General features: G+C 41.7%; 1 protein-coding gene across 1 annotated transcript in view; it reads right to left on the reverse strand.

Annotated features, from left to right (window-relative positions):
• ctnnbl1 (catenin, beta like 1) overlaps positions 1 to 19,203 on the reverse strand; it is a 271,790-nt gene that overhangs the window by 64,252 nt on the left and 188,335 nt on the right. Inside the window, exon 12 of the mRNA XM_063032890.1 lies at positions 6,257 to 6,354. Within this exon, the coding sequence (XP_062888960.1) occupies positions 6,257 to 6,354 (98 nt within the window). The remainder of the gene's footprint in view (positions 1 to 6,256; positions 6,355 to 19,203) is intronic.

A 19,203-nucleotide genomic window follows, 5' to 3' on the forward strand; every position in this document is an offset into this window, starting at 1 on the left:
CTGGGAATCTTGTTCTCACCCACAGAACCTCCTATCTGTTCCCCCAATTAACGTCTCCCCTATCACCACAGTATGCCTCTTCTTCCCCCTTCCCTTCTGAGTCACAGAGGCAGACAGTGTCAGAGACCTGACCACTGTGACTTTCCTCTGTTAGGTCATTTCCCCCTCCCCGACCCCCCGCCCCCCGATAGTATCCAAAGTGATATACCTGTTGTTGAGGGGGATGGCCACAGGGGTACTCTGCACTGGTTCCTTAACCCCTTTCCCCTTCCCGTCACCCAGTTTCCTGTTTCCTGCACCCTGGGTGTAACTACCTCTCTATACGTCCTAACTATCACCATTTCAGCCTTCCGAATGATCCAGAGTTCATCCAGCTCCAGCTCCTTAACGCGGATTGTTAGAAGCTGCAGCTGGATGCACTTCTTGCAGCTGTAGTTGTCAGGGACACTGGAGGCCCCCTGACTTCCCACATCCCACAAGAGGAGCATTCCACTCTCCTGCTTGGCATCTCTGCTGCCCAAATGAGTATATGTAAAGAAGGGAATTAAAAAAAACCTAGTACTTTTCTTTCCTTTGCTTTCTCTGACTGAAGGCTCATTTCGCTGAAGCCTCAAAGAGCCAAAGCCTCAAGGTCACCACTCTGAATTAAAATGAACAATTAAATGAAAACAAATTGATATAAAACAATTACAATTTTCTTGATCAAAATCAAATCTTCATACTTAATTAGGAATGTTTTCAAGATAGACAAGAAGTGAGTGGGGAGTAAATCCTGCATTTAACTTCTGTGCTGAAATCAGCAGTAGGCTTGTATATTAACAAATTTATGGAAAATGACATTTTAAAAGTAATTAAGGCCAATTCTTGCCCAAATTGATAGAGATTGATACAAAACGTTAAGAGGCATAGATAGGGTAGATCGCCAGAGACTTTAACCAAGGACAGAAATGGCCAATACAAGGGGGCATAATTTTAAGGTAACTGGAGGAAAGTATAGTGGGATGTCAGAGTAAGTTCTTAACAAAGAGAGTGGTGGGTGTGTGGAACATTCTGCTGGGTGGTGGTAGAGACAGAAACATTAGGGGTATTTAATATACTCTTAGATAGGCACATGGATGATAAGAAAATATAGGGCTATTAAGGAGGAAAGGGTTATATTTATCTTCAGTAGTTTAAAAATTTGCACTATATTGTGGGCTGAGAGGCCTGCAGGGTGCTGTGTTGTTCTGTGTTTATCTTATTTATCAATACAGCGTGAAACAGGCCCTTCCGGTGCTTTGAGCCACACCGCCCCAGCAACCCTCGACAACCCCGATTAACCCTAATCTAGTCACAGGACATTCTATAGTGACCAATTAACCTACCTGGTACGTCTTTGGACTGTGGGAGGAAACGGGAGCACCCAGGAAAAACTCATGTAAGGGGACGTACAAAGATACCTTACAGATGGCACCAGAATTGAACGCCAAACTTCAACACCCCGAGCTATAACAGTGTCGTGCTAGCTACTACAGTACTGTGGCGCCCTATTCAGGGTTCTATTAATGAGCTCTGCATCTGTGATGTTGTAGTAAATTTTCTTTTGTTATGTTCCCCAAAATTGATCTTTGCCTATTCAACATAGCCTCGAGGACAAAGCTCTTCTCCAAATGCTGTTGAGTAGCTCATGGTGAATAACTGAGATTAGACCATAGACCATAAGACCATAAGACAAAGGAGCAGAAGTTGGCCATTCGGTCCATCGAGTCTGCTCCGCCATTTTATCACCAGCAGATCCATTCTCCCATTTAGTCCCACTCCCCCGCCTTCTCACCATAACCTTTGATGCCCTGGCTACTCAGATACCTATCAATCTCCGTCTTAAATACACCCAATGACTTGGCCTCCACTGCCGCCCGTGGCAACAAATTCCATAGATTCACCACCCTCTGGCTAAAAAAATTTCTTCGCATTTCTGTTCTGAGTGGGCGCCCTTCAATCTTTAAGTCATGCCCTCTCGTACCAGACTCCCCCATCATGGGAAACAACTTTGCCACATCCACTCTGTCCATGCCTTTCAACATTCGAAATATTTCTAGGAGGTCCCCCCTCATTCTTCTAAACTCCAAGGAATACAGTCCAAGAGCGGACAAACGTTCCTCATATGTTAATCCTCTCATTCCCGGAATCATTCTAGTGAATCTTCTCTGTACACTCTCCAACGTCAGCACATCCTTTCTTAGAGGTCTCACCAGCGCATTATAGAGCCTCAACATCACATCCCTGCTCCTATACTCTATTCCTCCAGAAATGAATGCCAACATTGCATTCGCCTTCTTCACCACTGACTCAACCTGGAAGTTAACCTTAAGGGTATTCCGTATGAGGACTCCCAAGTCCCGTTGCATCTCAGAACTTTGAATTCTCTCCCCATTTAAATAATAGTCTGCCCATTCATTTCTTCTGCCAAAGCGCAGAACCATACACTTTCCAACATTTTATTTCATTTGCCACTTCTTTGCCAATTCTTCCAATCTATCCAAGTCTCTCTACAGACTCTCTGTTTCCTCAGCAGAACTGGCCCCTCCACCTATCTTCGTATTATCAGCAAACTTAGCCACAAAGCCATCTATTCCATAATCCAAATCGTTGATGTACAATGTAAAAAGAAGCGGCCCCAACACTGACCCCTGTGGAACACCACTGGTAACTGGCAGCCAACCAGAATAGGATCCCTTTATTCCACTCTCTGTTTCCTGCCAATCAGCCAATGCTCTATCCACGTATGTAACTTTCCCGTAATTCCATGGGCTCTGATCTTGTTAAATAGCCTCATGCGTGGCACCTTGTCAAAGGCCTTCTGAAAATCTAAATATACAACATCCACTGCATCTCCCTTTTTTACAAATTACACCCTATGCTTGTTATATGCATCTTCAGACAATGCAGATTCAGTTATGCGAGGAACCCATTTCTACCAATGTCTCCTTATATGCATCCAAAACTCAGTTATGCAAGGAGCACTGCTTTCCCGCCAATACAAGCCATGTGTGCACACCTCACAGTCTCACTGTTGGGACAAGAAGCATCACTTTCCCACCAATACAAGTCAGGTGCGCGTGCCTCACAATCTCACTCCCGCCAGTCTCACATTGGTTTTGGCAAGGTTTGGATATGCCATCTTAAACTTCTGTTGGTTTTACCTATGGTGCAGTGACTTTGTGCTTGGAAATATTTAACTATGCCTCCTAAGTGTCCGATGTCATGTCCAGGGCCATCAGCCGAGCTGCAGAGAACCGCTTTAACACTTGAAAAAAAGTTGGAAATTATAAACAGCGCGGCATCAGCTGAAGGTAACAAAGCTCTGGGACGATACCACCAGGATCAGAATTTTGCCTTTAAAGTTCTTTTGTTGCTTGACAATGTGCCAGCCCATCCTAAACATTTGGACAGCATTCATCCTAACATAACTGTGCATTTCCTGCTGCCTAACACAACATCGCTGATTCAACCACTTGACCAAGGTGTGATCCACATTCAAGGCATACGTATTTTTTTACAGCAAACTATCTCTCAGATGCTGCAAGCAGCAGACAATTTTGAAAATCCTGGGAGTTTACCAAGGGTGAGGGAATGTTGGAAGTTGGAACACTTGGCACAAATGGTGATGGACATGGACCCAAGTTTAGAACGGAGTCAATATTTCAGTCGTTCCCTGCCGTCAACCCTTCCCTACGAGCAAATTTATGCTGGAAAACAAAATGCTGCCAAGCAAACAACCCTCACCACTTTCTTCAAATCGGTGTCATCTCCTGCTGCTGGCTGTTCTAAGAATTCTCAGAGTCTTCCTTCACCCCTTGCTGTGCTTGATATGATCCTGATGACCACAACCATCCACCATATCCATGTAAAGCTGCCAGACACCACAACCGCTCATCTCCTGGAGCGAACACACCTGCCACTGTTGGTGAGTACTGTACACCAGAGGATGTTAACTTTTCATGATTTATTACATTGAATATTACCTTAAATTGATGAAATGTAATACAAATGTTGTCTTGTGGTACCGCTTTTGTGTCATATTGGTATGAAAGTGTGAATACATTACAGACAAAACATATTTAAGAAGCCCTCTGGAACACATCCCTATCTTCTCCGTTTAAATAATTATTCATATTATGTGTCGACTGCGAGGAACGTACCCCCCGCATATAACGAGGATAGGGTGTAATTTTGTGTTGAATGTACTCCACAGTATTATTGGGTATGGACTTGCAGAATTTTGACCAAGTCCAAGAAAGGAAGGCCAAACACCTCCTGCTATGATACAAGATTTCACTTTGTTCTGAACACCTTATGTACTCTGATCTTGGAGCAGGAGTAGAACTAGCTAGAAAATTAGTTGGTGTTACTTTTCAGAATTGAGCATGCAGGTACAATATTTACAACAGAGACTTTGTTTTGGGAAACGAAGCGACTGGTGCAGTTTAATAATGACATTAATGTGTGCTAACATCATCAAGTGGACACACATCAAAGTTGCTGGTGAACGCAGCAGGCCAAGCAGCATCTATAGGAAGAGGCGCAGTCGACGTTTCAGGCCGAGACCCTTCGTCAGGACTAACTGAAGGAAGAGTGAGTAAGGGATTTGAAAGCTGGAGGGGGAGGGGGAGATCCAAAATGATAGGAGAAGACAGGAGGGGGAGGAATGGAGCCGAGAGCTGGACAGGTGATAGGCAGAAGGGGATACGAGAGGATCATGGGACAGGAGGTCCGGGAAGAAAGACGGGGGGGGGGGTGACCCAGAGGATGGGCAAGAGGTATATTCAGAGGGACAGAGGGAGAAAAAGGAGAGTGAGAGAAAGAATGTGTGCATAAAAAAGAGTAACAGATGGGGTACGAGGGGGAGGTGGGGCCTAGCGGAAGTTAGAGAAGTCAATGTTCATGCCATCAGGTTGGAGGCTACCCAGACGGAATATAAGGTGTTGTTCCTCCAACCTGAGTGTGGCTTCATCTTTACAGTAGAGGAGGCCGTGGATAGACATGTCAGAATGGGAATGGGATGTGGAATTAAAATGTGTGGCCACTGGGAGATCCTGCTTTCTCTGGCGGACAGAGCGTAGATGTTCAGCAAAGCGGTCTCCCAGTCTGCGTCGGGTCTCACCAATATATAAAAGGCCACATCGGGAGCACCTGACGCAGTATATCACCCCAGTCGACTCACAGGTGAAGTGATGCCTCACCTGGAAGGACTGTTTGGGGCCCTGAATGGTGGTAAGGGAGGAAGTGTAAGGGCATGTGTAGCACTTGTTCCGCTTACACGGATAAGTGCCAGGAGGGAGATCAGTGGGGAGGGATGGGGGGGACGAATGGACAAGGGAGTTGTGTAGGGAGTGATCCCTGCGGAATGCAGAGGGGGGGGGAGGGAAAGATGTGCTTAGTGGTGGGATCCCTTTGGAGGTGGCAGAAGTTACGGAGAATAATATGTTGGACCCGGAGGCTGGTGGGTGGTAGGTGAGGACCAGGGTAACCCTATTCCTAGTGGGGTGGCGGGAGGATGGAGTGAGAGCAGATGTACGTGAAATGGGGGAGATGCGTTTAAGAGCAGAGTTGATAGTGGAGGAAGGGAAGCCCCTTTCTTTAAAAAAGGAAGACATCTCCCTCGTCCTAGAATGAAAAGCCTCATCCTGAGAGCAGATGTGGCGGAGACGGAGGAATTGCGAGAAGGGGATGGCGTTTTTGCAAGAGACAGGGTGAGAAGAGGAATAGTCCAGATAGCTGTGAGAGTCAGTAGGCTTATAGTATTTAGGCCAAGCTCTCTTCTCACTGCTGACATTAGGAAGGAGGGACAGAAGTCGCAGGACCCACACCATCAGATTTAGGAACAGCTATTACCCCTCAACCATCAGGCTCTTGAAGCAGAGGGGATAAATTTACTCAACTTTACTCACTCCAACAATGAACTGATTCAACAACCTATAGACTCACTTTCAAGGACTCTTCATCTCATGTTCTTGATATTTATTGCTTATTAATTAACTATTATTGTTATATTTCTTCTTTTCTTTCTTTTTGTATTTACACAGTTGGTTGTTTTTTGCATATTGGTTGTTTGCCTCTCTTGTTAGGTGTGGTCTTTCATTTATTCTATTGTGTTTCTTGTATTTACTGTGAATATCCACATACATCTACTTTGATAACAAATTTACTTTGGACTTAAATGTGAATTTTCTTTCCTTCATTAATAACTAGAAGTGAAAAGAAAGATAAAGAGTACCTTCTCACAGTCATTTTCTGTGAATTTGTTAAGCAGTCGGGTTCGCTGTTGACCTTTTAAGTTTCGAAGCATGGAAGAAAGAATCGAACAAACGTGTTCTATGAAATAAAGCAAATAAGAATAAAATAAATAAGAGCAAGAATAGGCTCCTCAATTCTATAAGGCTGAATTTTTACTTCAGCTCCATTTTTCTTTATATTCAAATGTTTATATATCATTGAAAGATTTACAAGCTAACTAGGAATTAAAGGATATACCAACTACTTATGAATTAACTTTCAACAACTGAAATTTGAATTATAGTTAAGGAAAACACACAGTGAGGCATAACTGCTGGCTCTTTTCCTTCTTACTTCTCACAAATCAGAATTGCATCCCATGTAACAAATCTGAACATGAATACAGGTATGCAAATACGGAACATCTCTGAAATGGAATCAGGATGTCTAAAACAAGTGGTAGTACTTCATTTTAAAAAAATATTTAGAGATACAACATTGTAACAGGCCCTTCTAATCCAACAAACAAAGAAATTTCCCCTTCTACAGAATCTCCCATGGTTTGGTTAGTAGATCACGATCGTTGAGGTGACTTTGTTTATTGTATCGTGGACTACAATGGGCTGGGAAGCACTTGAAGCAACACATTTATTTTCCCTACAAGAATATTCGGAGCAGCGGCAGTTGCATAATGCTATTAAGAGCACCAGTGACTGGAGTTTTTTTCCTGCCTTTGTCTGAGGAGTTTGCATGTCTCCCCCGTGACCACATGGGTTTCCACTCACATTCCAAAGACATACAGGTCATTAGATAACTTGGTCACATGAGTGTAATTGGGTGGTCAGATTTTTTGGGTTGGGAGGGCCTGTTACAATGTTGTATCTCTAAATAAAAAAAAATGAACCACCACTTGCTTTAGATATCCTGACTCTATTTCAGAGATGTTTAGTATTTGCAAGGACTTAAGCATTTGTTTATTCAATATTATGGGCTTAGCAAATTTGCGTTGAGTTGTTACTTTCCACATCCAATCTCCTGGAGAGTGAAGGTCTGGTTAAACAGAACAAATGATTACTCTTAGATTCTGCAGATGCTGAAAATTGAGAATAACACATAAAAATGCAAAGGGTTTTGATTTTGCTTTAGATTAGAATAAAATATACCTTTTCAATCAACACACATCAAAGTTGCTGGTTGAACGCAGCAGGCCAAGCAGCATCTATAGGAAGAGGCGCAGTCGACGTTTCAGGCTGAGACCCTTCATCAGGACGGGTCATCAGGACAGGACATACCTTTTCAATATTATGCTTAATTTACAATACATAGTTATGGGGAAATTCAATCTTGTTTCTGTTTCCATAATACCATAATGTATTTTGTATTCGTCTATGCAAGTAATTAATAAAAATATTGAAAAAGAAGGAAAATGCTGGATGAGTTCAACAGGTCATGCAGTAGCTATGGTAAAACAGTCGACGTTTTAGGCCAAAACCCTTTCATTTGAAGCCATGCGGGTTAGAACTTGTTTAAGTGTGAATACTTTCAACATTTAGATCAGATAAACTACTGGGAAAACCTACACTGACACAAAACATTAGCCATCCCCTCCTCCTGAGTAATTAGATAATTCTTCCTTATGACGGTGGTACTGGGATAAAGATCAGAAGGGTGGAAAGACTTATGCCTTTTCTTCCCTCCCCACGGAGGACTTTTAGACAAGTGGTCATGGTAAAAACACCAACAACTGACAAGCAGTTCAGAATTCCTTATGTTGAATGAACTTTCAAGTCATTTGAACTTTACTGGAAATGGCAAATTATGGAAAAGAAAAGCAAACTCGCATATACAATGTGGCTCAAGACCTTACGATATTCGAGAGTGGCACATAGGTTAGCAATACTGAGGCTTGGACAAACATACATAACAATAATTTTAACTCAGCAGGTCAACCAGCATCTATGAGGACGAATAAACAGTTGATGCTTTTCGCAGAGTCCATTCATCAGGTCTGGAAAGGAAGTGGGTAAAAGTAGAATAAGAAGGTGAAGGAGTACAAGCTGGCAGGTGATAGTTAAGCCAGGTGAGGAGGAAGACAGATGAACTGAAAAGATGAGAGGTGATAGGTGGAAAAGGTAAAGGGCTGAAGGAGGAATTTGATCAGAGAACAGAATGGATCAAGGGAGAAAGGGAAGGAGGAGGGGACCAGAGGGAGGTCAAGGGCAGGTGAGGAGAAGAGAAAGGATAAGGGGAAAGCTAGAGTGGGGAATGGAATACTGCCTGACCCACTGGGTTCCACCAGCAATTTGTGTGTGTTGATCGGGATTTCCAGCATCTGCATAATCTCTTATGTTAACAATAATTTGAACTCTAAAATATTTTATTGATTGTTTCATGATCTGGGTATTTCCTGCAAGGTCAGCATTTACTGCCACTGATCAAGTGCCATTGGATAATTTCAGAAGGGATTTCGTAATCAATCGCAGTGGTATGTTTGCAGTCATATATCAGCAAAGGATGTGCTCCTCAGAAGGATATTACAGAACCAGATAGTTTTTGTTAAGTGACAACCCAGTGGTTCTATCCACATCAATGACTAATTATCTTTTAAAATTTCACAGCTGCTATGAAGGGATCTGACCACTGGATGACCAGTTAGGTAATAGCCACAACAACAAAAACTTGAGGATACAGCCCCATGCATTACAGAAAAATCCTTCATCACTGAGCACATCTACAGCAGCAATACCACAAGAAAGCAGCGTCCAAGGACCGATGAAGAGGAATAAACAGTCAATGCTTTTGGCTGAGTCCCTTCATCAGGACTGCAAAAGAAGAGGGAAGAAGCCTTAGGCATGGCAGTGGCTATATTTCATTAGGAGTTTGAGGAGAATTGATATGTCACCAAAGCCACTTTCAAATTTCTACATATGTATCCTGGAGAGCATTCTAACTGGCTGCATCACTTGTCAGGTATGGAGGGCCACTGCAAAGGATCGGAAAAAGCCTCAGAAAGTTGTAACAGCCAGCTCCATCATGGGATAATAAGGCGATGCCTCAAAAAGATGGCATTCATCACTAAGTGACCCCATCACCCAAGACATGCCCTTTTCTCAATGCTACCATCAAGGAGGAGGTACAGGAGCCTGAAGACACACACTCAAGCATTTTAGGAACAGCTTCTTCCCCTCTGCCATCAGATTTCTGAACAGTCCATGAACACTACCTCCGTATTTTTTCCTCTCTTATTGCACTACTTAATTTTTTTAGTGTTTATACTTATTGTAATTTATGGTTTTTATTATTATGTATAGCAGTGTACTGCTGCTGCAAAACAAATGCCAGTGATATTAAACCTGATTCTGATTCTCCTGAATGAGGGTGCATAACTTCACTTACCTCAACTCTGAACTGATTCCATAAGCTATGGGCTTATTTTCAAGTCTATATAACTCATGCTCTCAGTAGTATGCATGTCTGTATATGTATGTATTACTATTTTTTTATTTGCACAGCTTGTCTCCTTTTGCACATTGGTTGCCGGCCAGTCTTTGTGTGTAGTTTTTCATTGATTCTATTGTATTTTGTTGTTCTACTGTGAATACCTGTAAGAAAATAACTCTCAGAGTTGTATGATTCATAGACTTACTTTGATAATAAATGTATTTTAAACATCATGGCTGTGGCTATTATGCTACTGCTAGATGCTCACAAAAAAAATGTATCTGGTTCACCCAGGTTACGGGTTACTCTGGACAGGAAAGCTCAGGTCGAGCCAGGTTGATTCAACTGCCTAACAAAATGGCTCAGGAAGCCACTAAATCAAATCAATCACAAAAGAAAAATAAAATCAGATGACCACTAGGCACTGCTTTTGGTGTTAGCTATGTCAAAAGTACATCTAAAACAGTTTTGGAAAAAAATATCCTCCACTAACATTTAGGAAAGTAGCAAAGTTAGAAAGGTTGTGCCACAAATTAGTTTAAATACAGCTTAATCTAATCATTCTCTCAGGCAGTATCCCAGGCTGCCTCATCTTCGTGCTCAGCCATTATCTTCACACCAGCCGATCAAACCTGGTTCAATAACGAATACCATGCATATAGAAAACTGAACTGCAGGATCACCTGGTGCTAAAAAACAGAAACACGATAATCCAAATTGACCTCCTCGTGAGGCCTAATTAAATCCATTTTCTTTAGATTGCAGTTAACAGTGGCTTTGATTCAACAAAATGATGATTGTTGTTTTGAAGATATTTTCTGCAAAGGTGGTACATCTCTGACTAAACTAAATACGAGGGATGAAAACAAATTGCCCATTTATGTTCTGAAGATGAAAATGAACCAGGAAAACTCCAACCCTGCTAATTACTATCTCAGCGTTACCCTTAGCAAAGAAGCAGAAGTCACTCACAGTGATTACAATTGACTGAACAATGATCTTTCTCCAAGTCAGAAGTGGCTGACTGCACGATATCCATTTACTTCACAACCTCTCAGATATTAAATCAACAATGAGTGGATGCACTAGACAACATTCAGATTTGGGTTGAGACGTGGCAAAGTAACGTCAGTACTACAAGACCACTAGACAACCGCCAACATACTCTAAGAGATGTGTAACCTGTTCTCAGGTTGGAGGAGCATAACCTCATATTCTGTCTAGGTAACCTCCAACCTGATGGCAATGAACAGTGATTTCTCCAACTTTCAGTATTTTTTAAAATCTTCCCCTTTTCTCCTTCCCTCTTCAGTTCCCCACTCCGGCCTCCCACCTCTTTTCCTTATCTGCCTGTCATGTCCCCTGGTGTTCTTCCTCCTTTGCTTTCTCCCATGGTCAACTCATCTCTCCTATCAGATTCCTTTGCCTTTTCAACATATCACCTTCCAGCCTGTCCTCCTTGTGCTCCCCCCACCTTCTTGTTCTTCCTCTTTCCTTTCTAATCCTGATGAAGGGTCTCAGACTGAAACATCGACTGTCCTTTCATTTCCATAGATGCTGTCTGACCTGCTGAGTTCCTCCAGCAATTTGTGTGTGTTGCTCTGGATTTCCAGCATCTGCAGGATCTCTTGTGTTTATAACTTATTCTCCTTGTCATTTAATAGCACGCTTTAACATTACGATGGGGTGATAACCACAGGGTAGTAATTTAAAATCAGCCACAAAAATAATGTTGGTACAAGAATAGATGCCAACTATTGCCTTGTGGACAGGGCGAAGGTGCTAGAAAAAGCTGTGTCAGATCTTAACAATACCCCAAGAGATGACCCCAATAGACTTACAGGTGAAGTGTCATCTCATCTGGAAGATCTGCCTGTACCTCTGAAATGTGCTGAAGGAGGAGATGTAGGGATGTAGGGGCAAATGTAGAACTTCTAATTCCAAGGATAAGTGCCAGCAGGGAATTAATGGGGAGGGACAAGTGTACAAGGGACTCGCGCGTCAAAAGGCAGGATCTCCCAGTGGCTACCCATTTCAATTTGACTTCTCCTTCCAGCCTGTCTGTCCATAGCGTCCTCTACTGTCATGATGAGGGAAAACTTCATATTCCATCTTTTGGTAGCCTCCAACGATGGCATGAACATCAATTTCTCTGAATTTGGGTATTCACTCCTTTTTCTCCCCAGCCCTCTCCTTCTCTCTTTTTTCCATGCCTCAGTTTGATTACCCTCTCATCACCTCCCTCTTTCCTTTTCTTCCAAGGTACACTATCCTTTCTGATCAGATTCTTTCTTCTTCTTCAGTCTTTTACCTCTTCCACCTTCCTGCTCCCAGCTTCTCATTTCATCTCCCCTCCCCCCAGTCTCACCTATAATCTGCCAGTTTGTAGTGCCCCATTTCTTATTTTGGCTTCTGCCTATTCCTTTCCAGTCCTATTGAAGGGGCGATGACAAAGGCTAGAAAGGTGAGGAGGTCTGGAAGAGAGATTTTCGGGAGCGAGGTAGAGAAACAGGACATCCAGGGTAGTAATCTCTGGATTACTGCCACTGCCACACATCAGTGAGGGTAAGACGAGGAAGATTTGGCAGGTGAATGCGTGGCTGAGGAACTGGTGCAGGAGGCAGGGTTTCAGATTTGTGGATCATTGGGTTTGGGATCTCTTCTGGGGAAGGTATGACCTGTGCACCTGAACCGGAGGGGGACAAATTCCATTGCGGGCAGGTTTACTAGAGCTGTTGGGGAAGGTTTAAGTTAATTTGCAGGGAGATGAGAACCAAAGTGATAGGGCTGAGGTTGAGGTAATTGGTTTACAAAGAGAGACTGTGTGAAATAAGACTGCAAGCAAGGAGAGGCTGATGATGTGGCAAATTGCAGTCAACAGGATGAGTTACAATGTAAAAGGTGGGCAAAATCAAAACAGGTGATACAGGACTGGAGGTGTTATATAAAAATACTCGGATTATACGGAATAAGGTAGATGAACTTGCAGCACGGTTATAGATTGGCATGTATGATGTTGCGGGCATCACTGAATCATGGCTGAAAGAAGATTATAGCTGAGAGCTTAATGTCCATGACATTGTATTGAAAGGGCAGGCAGGAAGGCAGAGGGTGTGGTGTAGCTCTGTTGGTAAAAATTGAAATCAAATCATTGGAAAGAGGTGACATAGGATCAGAAGATGTTGAATTATTGTGGATAGAGCTAAGAAACTGCAAGGGTGAAACGACCCTTATGGGAGTTGTATACCGATCCCCAAACAGTCGTAAGGACGTGGTCTACAAGTTACAATGGGAGATACAAATTGCATGGCAAAAGGGCACTGTTACAACAGTCCCGGGGAATTCCAACATGCAGGTAGATTGGGAAAATCAGATTGGTGCTGAATTCCAAAAGGGGGATTTTCTAGAATGCTTACAAGATGGCTTTTTAGAGTAGCTCATAGTTGAGCCTACTAGGGGATCAGCTATTCCGGATTGGGTGTTTGGCAATGAACCGGAATTGATTAGAGGCCTTAAGGTAAAAGAGCCCTCAGGAGAACGTAATCATAATTATGATAAAATTTACCCTGCAATTTGAGAAGGAGAAGCTAAAGTCAGATATATCAGTATTACAGTGGATTAAAGGGAATTACAGAGGCATGGGAGAGGAGCTGGTCAAAAGTGATTGGGAAGGAACATTAGCAGGGATGACCGCAGAGCAGCAATGGCTGGAATTGGAGCAATTCGGAAGGCACAGAATATATACATCCCAAAGAGGAAGAAGTATTCTGAAGGTAAGATGACACAACTGTGGCTAACAAGAGGAGTCAAAGCCAACACAAGGCCAAAGAGAAGGCATATAATAGAGCAAAAATTAGTGGGAAGTTAGAGGATTGGGAAACTCGTAAAAACCAACAGAAGGCAACTAAAAAGTCATTAAGGTAAAGATAGAACATGAAAGTAAGCTAGGCAATAATATTAAAGAGAATATCAAACATTTCTTCAGATACTTAAATGTGTAAAAGACTCTTTTAAGACACTCTTAGATAGATATATGGAGCTTAGAAAAATAGAGGGCTATGCGGTAGGGAAATTCTAGGCAGTTTCTAGAATAAGTTACATGGTTGGCACAATATTGAGTGCCAAAGGGCCTGTAATGTGCTGCATGTTTCTATGTAAAAGAGAGGTGAGAAAAGATATCGGACCACTGAAAAATTATGCTGGAGATGTAGTAATGGGGGAAAGGAAATGGTGGATGAACTGGATAAGTATTTTCTATCAGCTTTTAATGTGGAAGACATTAGCAGTATGCCGGAAGTTCGATAGTGTCGGGGGGCAGAAGTGTGTGAAGATGTCATTAATGGGGAGAAGGTTCTTGGGAAACTGAAAGGACACAAGGTAGGTAAGTCACCAGGACCAGATGGTATACACCCCAGGGTTCTGAAAGAGGTGGCTGAAGAGATTGTGGAGAAGTTAGTAAAGATCATTCAAGAATCAATTGATTCTGGCGTCGTTCTGAAAAGAAAGGAAAATTGAAAATGTCATTCCAACCTTCAAGAAGGGAGAGAGGCAGAAGAAAGGAAATTATAGATCTTTGGGAAGATGTTGGAGGTGATAGTTAAGGATGTGGTTTCAGGGTACTTGGAGGCGCATGATAAAATAGGCATAGTAAGTATGGTAAGCATGGTTTCCTTAAGGGAAAATCTTGTCTGACAAATCTGTTAGAATCCTTTGAAGAAATAACAAGCAGGATAGGCAAGGGAGAATTAGAGGATGTTGTGTACTTGGATTTTCAGAAGGACTTTGATAAGATGCCACACATGTGGCTGCTTTACAAGAACCCATGGTATTACAGGAAAGATACTACTGTGGATAGAGCATTGGCTCATTGGCAAGAGGCCAAGAGTGGGAATATAGGGAGCCTTTTCTGGTTGGCTGCCAGTGACAGGAGTCTGTATTGGGACTGCTATATATTACATTATATGTCAATGTTTTGGATGATAGAATTAATGGCTTTGTGGTCAAGTTTGCCATGCACTTCGGTAGAAGAAATAAAAGTGTAGACGATTTTCTAAATGGAGGGAAAATTCAAAAACCTGAGGTGCAAAGGGACTTGGGAGTCCCTGTGCAGGATTCCCTAAAGGTTAATTTGCAAATTGAGGCAGTGGTGAGGAAGGCAAATGCAATGTTAGTGTTCATTTTAAGAGAAGTAGAATATAAAAGGAAGAATGTATGTTGAGGCTTTATAAAGCACTGGTGAGGTCTCACTTGGAGCATTGTGAGCAATTTTAGACTCCTTATCTTAGAAATAATGTGCTGACATTGGAGAGGATCCAAAGGAGGTTTACAAAAATGATTCTGGGATTGAAATGCTTGTCATATGAGGAGTGTTAGATGGCTCTGGGCCTGTACTCACTGGAATTCAGAAGAATGAGGGGTGACCTCATTGAAACCTAGCAAATGGTGAAAGGCCTCGATAGAGTGGATGTGGAGAAGATGTTTCCTATGGTGGATGAGTCTAAGACCAGAGGACACAGCCTAAGAATAGAGGAGCACCCTTTTAGAACAGAGATGAAGAGAAATTTCTTTCGTCAGAGAGTAGTGAATCTGTGGAATTCTTTGCCACCAGGCAGCTATGAAGGCCAAGTCACTGGGTACATTTAAGGTAGAGGTTAATAGATTCTTGATCGGTCAGGACATGAAGGGATATGGGGTGAAAGTAGGAGATTGGAGCTGAGAGGGAAATGGATCAGCCATGATGAAATGGTGGAGCAGACTCAAACGGCCAAATGACCTAATTCTGCTCCTATATCTTATGGTCTTGGCCCGAAGTACCGACTATTTATTCCAATCCATAGATGCTACCTGACTTGCCGAGTTCCTCCAGCAATTTTGTGTGTTGCTGAGATTTTTAAGTTCCACTGAGTACACACCATTCAATGGTGAACCATATTAAAAAAAACTCGTGGATAGGTTAAATTCCCAATAGCTTCTATTCTTTATTGCCTTCAGCATTTCAGAACTACTTAAAAATATTGCAGCAAAAATGGCCCAAGCAAGTGCTCACTAAACTTTTCATATGAATAATCTGTCCGCTGGCATTACGGCTTTAAATCGCTAATTCTATTAAAATTGTATGATGTTCACATTATGTTAATGGGTTATCCCAAATACAAACTGTTATTACATTATTAGAAAAGTCTCTGGAAAGAAATGTACACCAAATCTGAACCATTATTGCAGATTTAGTCAGCTGTATATGAAATGATAATCACATTTATAAGAGCAAGCTCAAACAGATGCAATGCAAAAAGTTACATTAAAAATTTAAACATTAACATGTGGTCTCAGTGAGATCTTTCCTTATCACAAAAACAAGCATTATGTGGTAGGGTTTTATTTTCTCTGTCAATAAAGCATGTATGATAGAACTTGTGTACAATCTTGGCAGTGACAAAACAGAAAATATTTTCCAACCCCAGTTGATTTTGATAGTGCTTGTATTCACAGAGTTTGAATCGATCCTCAAACAAATTCAGATTAAACCATTCATTTGGATTCAACTGACATAAATAGTTCTGGCCAATATTAACTGATGTTTTGCAAATGAAAATCTTTAAAATGATGGGGAAAAGTGGATATGCTTGACATACATTTGGTGAGCATGCGACTTCACCTTTATTTAAATATTTTGCTGTGATAGCATTTTTAAAAATTTTAGTTCAAGCTGATCAACACTCATTAACCTCCCCGTCTCTTCAAATAGGCCAAAGTATCTTCATGATTTGGTTATATACCAAAACTCCTACTAAAATCAGTTATCTGGGCATGCCCTCTTCTCATTGCTACCATAGGGGAGAAGATACAGGAGCCTGATGACACACACTCAACATTTCAGTAACAGCTTTTCCCCCCTGCCATGAGATTTTTCAACAGACAATGAACCAATCCATGAACACTATCTCACTATTTTCCTTCATCCTTTTTTTGCAATACTTATTTAATTTAATATTTTATATGCACATATAATTCTTGTGTATTACAAAGTACTGCTGCCACAAAGAAACAAATTTCATGACACATGCTGGTGATATTAAACTTCATTCTGATTCAATACATCAATTTAAGACAATAATGTAAAACTTAAGGAAGCCAGGGAGAGCTGGCTAATTGGACACACATTTGAATTGATGGCAGGAAGCAGAAGGTTATTTCTTGGACTGGTGTGCCTCAGGAGTCAGTGATGGGGCCCATTGTTTGTCATCCATATTAGTGATATAGATGAAAATGCACAAGGCGTGATTAGTAAATTTGCCAAGAACTAAAGTAAGTGGTATAGTCGTCCCTGAGGAAGGTTATCAGAAGGTACCAGGGGTTTCTTGATCAGCTGCGTAAGTGGCCGAAGAAATAGCAAAAGGAATTTAAATTGAGGTAGTATGAGGTACTGCACTTTGAAAAATCCAGTCCACGTAGGCTTTTCACAGTGAAAAGTAAGGCCCTGGAGTGTGTTGTAGAACTGAGGGACTTTGGGGTTCAGTACATAAATTCCTGAAAGTGGAGTCATGGGTAGACAGGGTGGTGAAGAAGGCTTTTGGGACATTGGCCCTCATCGGTCAGGACATTTTGCAGAACAGAAATTGAGGGGTTATATGGTTTTACGTGGTGAAGCCACATTTACTGTGTTCTGTTTTGGTCACCCTTCTCAAGGAAAGATGTTAGTAAACTGAAGGACTGCTGGAAAAACTTACGAGGACGTTGCCAGGACTGGAGTTATAGGGAAAGTTTGACCAGACTGCAACTTCTTTTTCATGGAGCCTAGGAGACTAAGCGGTACATAAAATCATGTGGTTATAGTTAGAGTCAGTGCACAGTCTTTTTCCCAGCGTTGGAAAGTCAATAACTGGAAGGCGTAGGTATAAGGTGAAATGGGAAAGATTTAATAGGAACTTGAGGAGCAACTTTTTTTTAAGCAGGATAGTGTGTGCGGAATGAGCTGACAGAGCAAGTAGTTGAGGCAGGTGTATTAACAACTTTTAAAAGGCAATTGGACAGGTACATGGATTGCAAAAGTTTAGAAGGATCTGGGCCAAAGGGTATGTTTCCACACTGTGGGTCTATGGCTGTATGTTTTATAATTAATAATGTCTTTTAATTATGTAGTTAATAGAAGCAAAATGTATTACTGGAGTGACATACTGGAAGCATGAGTCACTTGAATAACCAAAACCGTGGATTGTTCATTTGTTCGTAAATAATTATACAAAAATGCTTCAATTATGTTAACCATTCTAGGTCATTGCTCATTGAAAATTCATATACTCTTAATCAACCTTCCAAAACATTCCCAACAGGCACATCATCTAAGAGAGGGGGCTGATTAGCTGAGGAAAACATTTTATTTTCATCTATTAATTGGTGATTTGAGCAGAATAAACAACTCATCCCCACCCCCACAACACTCCAGTATAGAAAATTCATAAGATTCACCAACCACTGAATGAAGAAGTTTCTCATTTCAGGTTTAAGTAAAGGCACAAAGGGACCTGGGAGTTCTTGTGCAGGATTCCCTAAAGGTTAATTTGCAGGTTGAATCTATGGTGAGGAAGGCAATGTAATGTTAGCATTTATTTCAAGAGAACGAGAATATAAAAGCAAGGATATAATGCTGAGACTTTATAAAGACTGGTGAGGCCTCACTTTGAGTATTATGTGCAGTTTTGGGCCCTTTATTTTAGAAAGGATGTGCTAAAGCTGGAGAGGGTTCAAAAAACTTTTATGAAGATGATTCCAGGATTGAATGGCATGTCATATGAACAGTGTTTGATGGCTCTGGGCCTGTATTCACTGGAATTCAGAAGAATGACGGACGACATCATTGAAACCTATCGAATGGTGAAAGGCCTTGATACAGTGGATGTGGAGAGGGTGTTTCCAATGGTGGGAGAGTCTAAGACCAGAGGACACAGCCTCAGAATAGAAGGCCACCCTTTTAGAACAGAGAATCTGTGGAATTTGTTGCACAAGCAGCAGTGGAGGCCAAGCTTTTAAGTATATTTAAGGCAGAGGTTGATAGATTATTGACTGGTCAGGGCATGAAGGGAGATGGAGGAAGGCAGGTGATCAGAGCTGAGAGGAAAACTGGATCATCCATGATGAAATGGTGCAGCAGACCTGATGGGCCAAATGGCCTAATTCTACCCCCTATATTTTATGGTCTGATGGTCTTAAATGGCCTACTGGTGAAGACAATCACCTCCAGTTCTAGCCTTAATAGCGGGGGGGAAAATCCACTCTGCACTGACCCATTTTAACCTTTATGAGAATTTTGGTTTTAATGAGATTTAATCTCCAGAGAGCAGAAGTCTAGCTTTCTCATGTGATAGACAAACCGTTTGCAGAAGCCATTTTGTGAATGTTCACTGGATGCCCTCCTCAGCAAAAATATTTCTATCTTAAATAAGGAGACAACATTGTCTGGCAGCACTTTGCAATAAAGCCACATTAACAGTATTAAACAACTCTGAATAT

The sequence above is a fragment of the Mobula hypostoma genome, chromosome 2 (genome assembly GCF_963921235.1).
Source record: "Mobula hypostoma chromosome 2, sMobHyp1.1, whole genome shotgun sequence".
NCBI lineage: Eukaryota > Metazoa > Chordata > Chondrichthyes > Myliobatiformes > Myliobatidae > Mobula > Mobula hypostoma.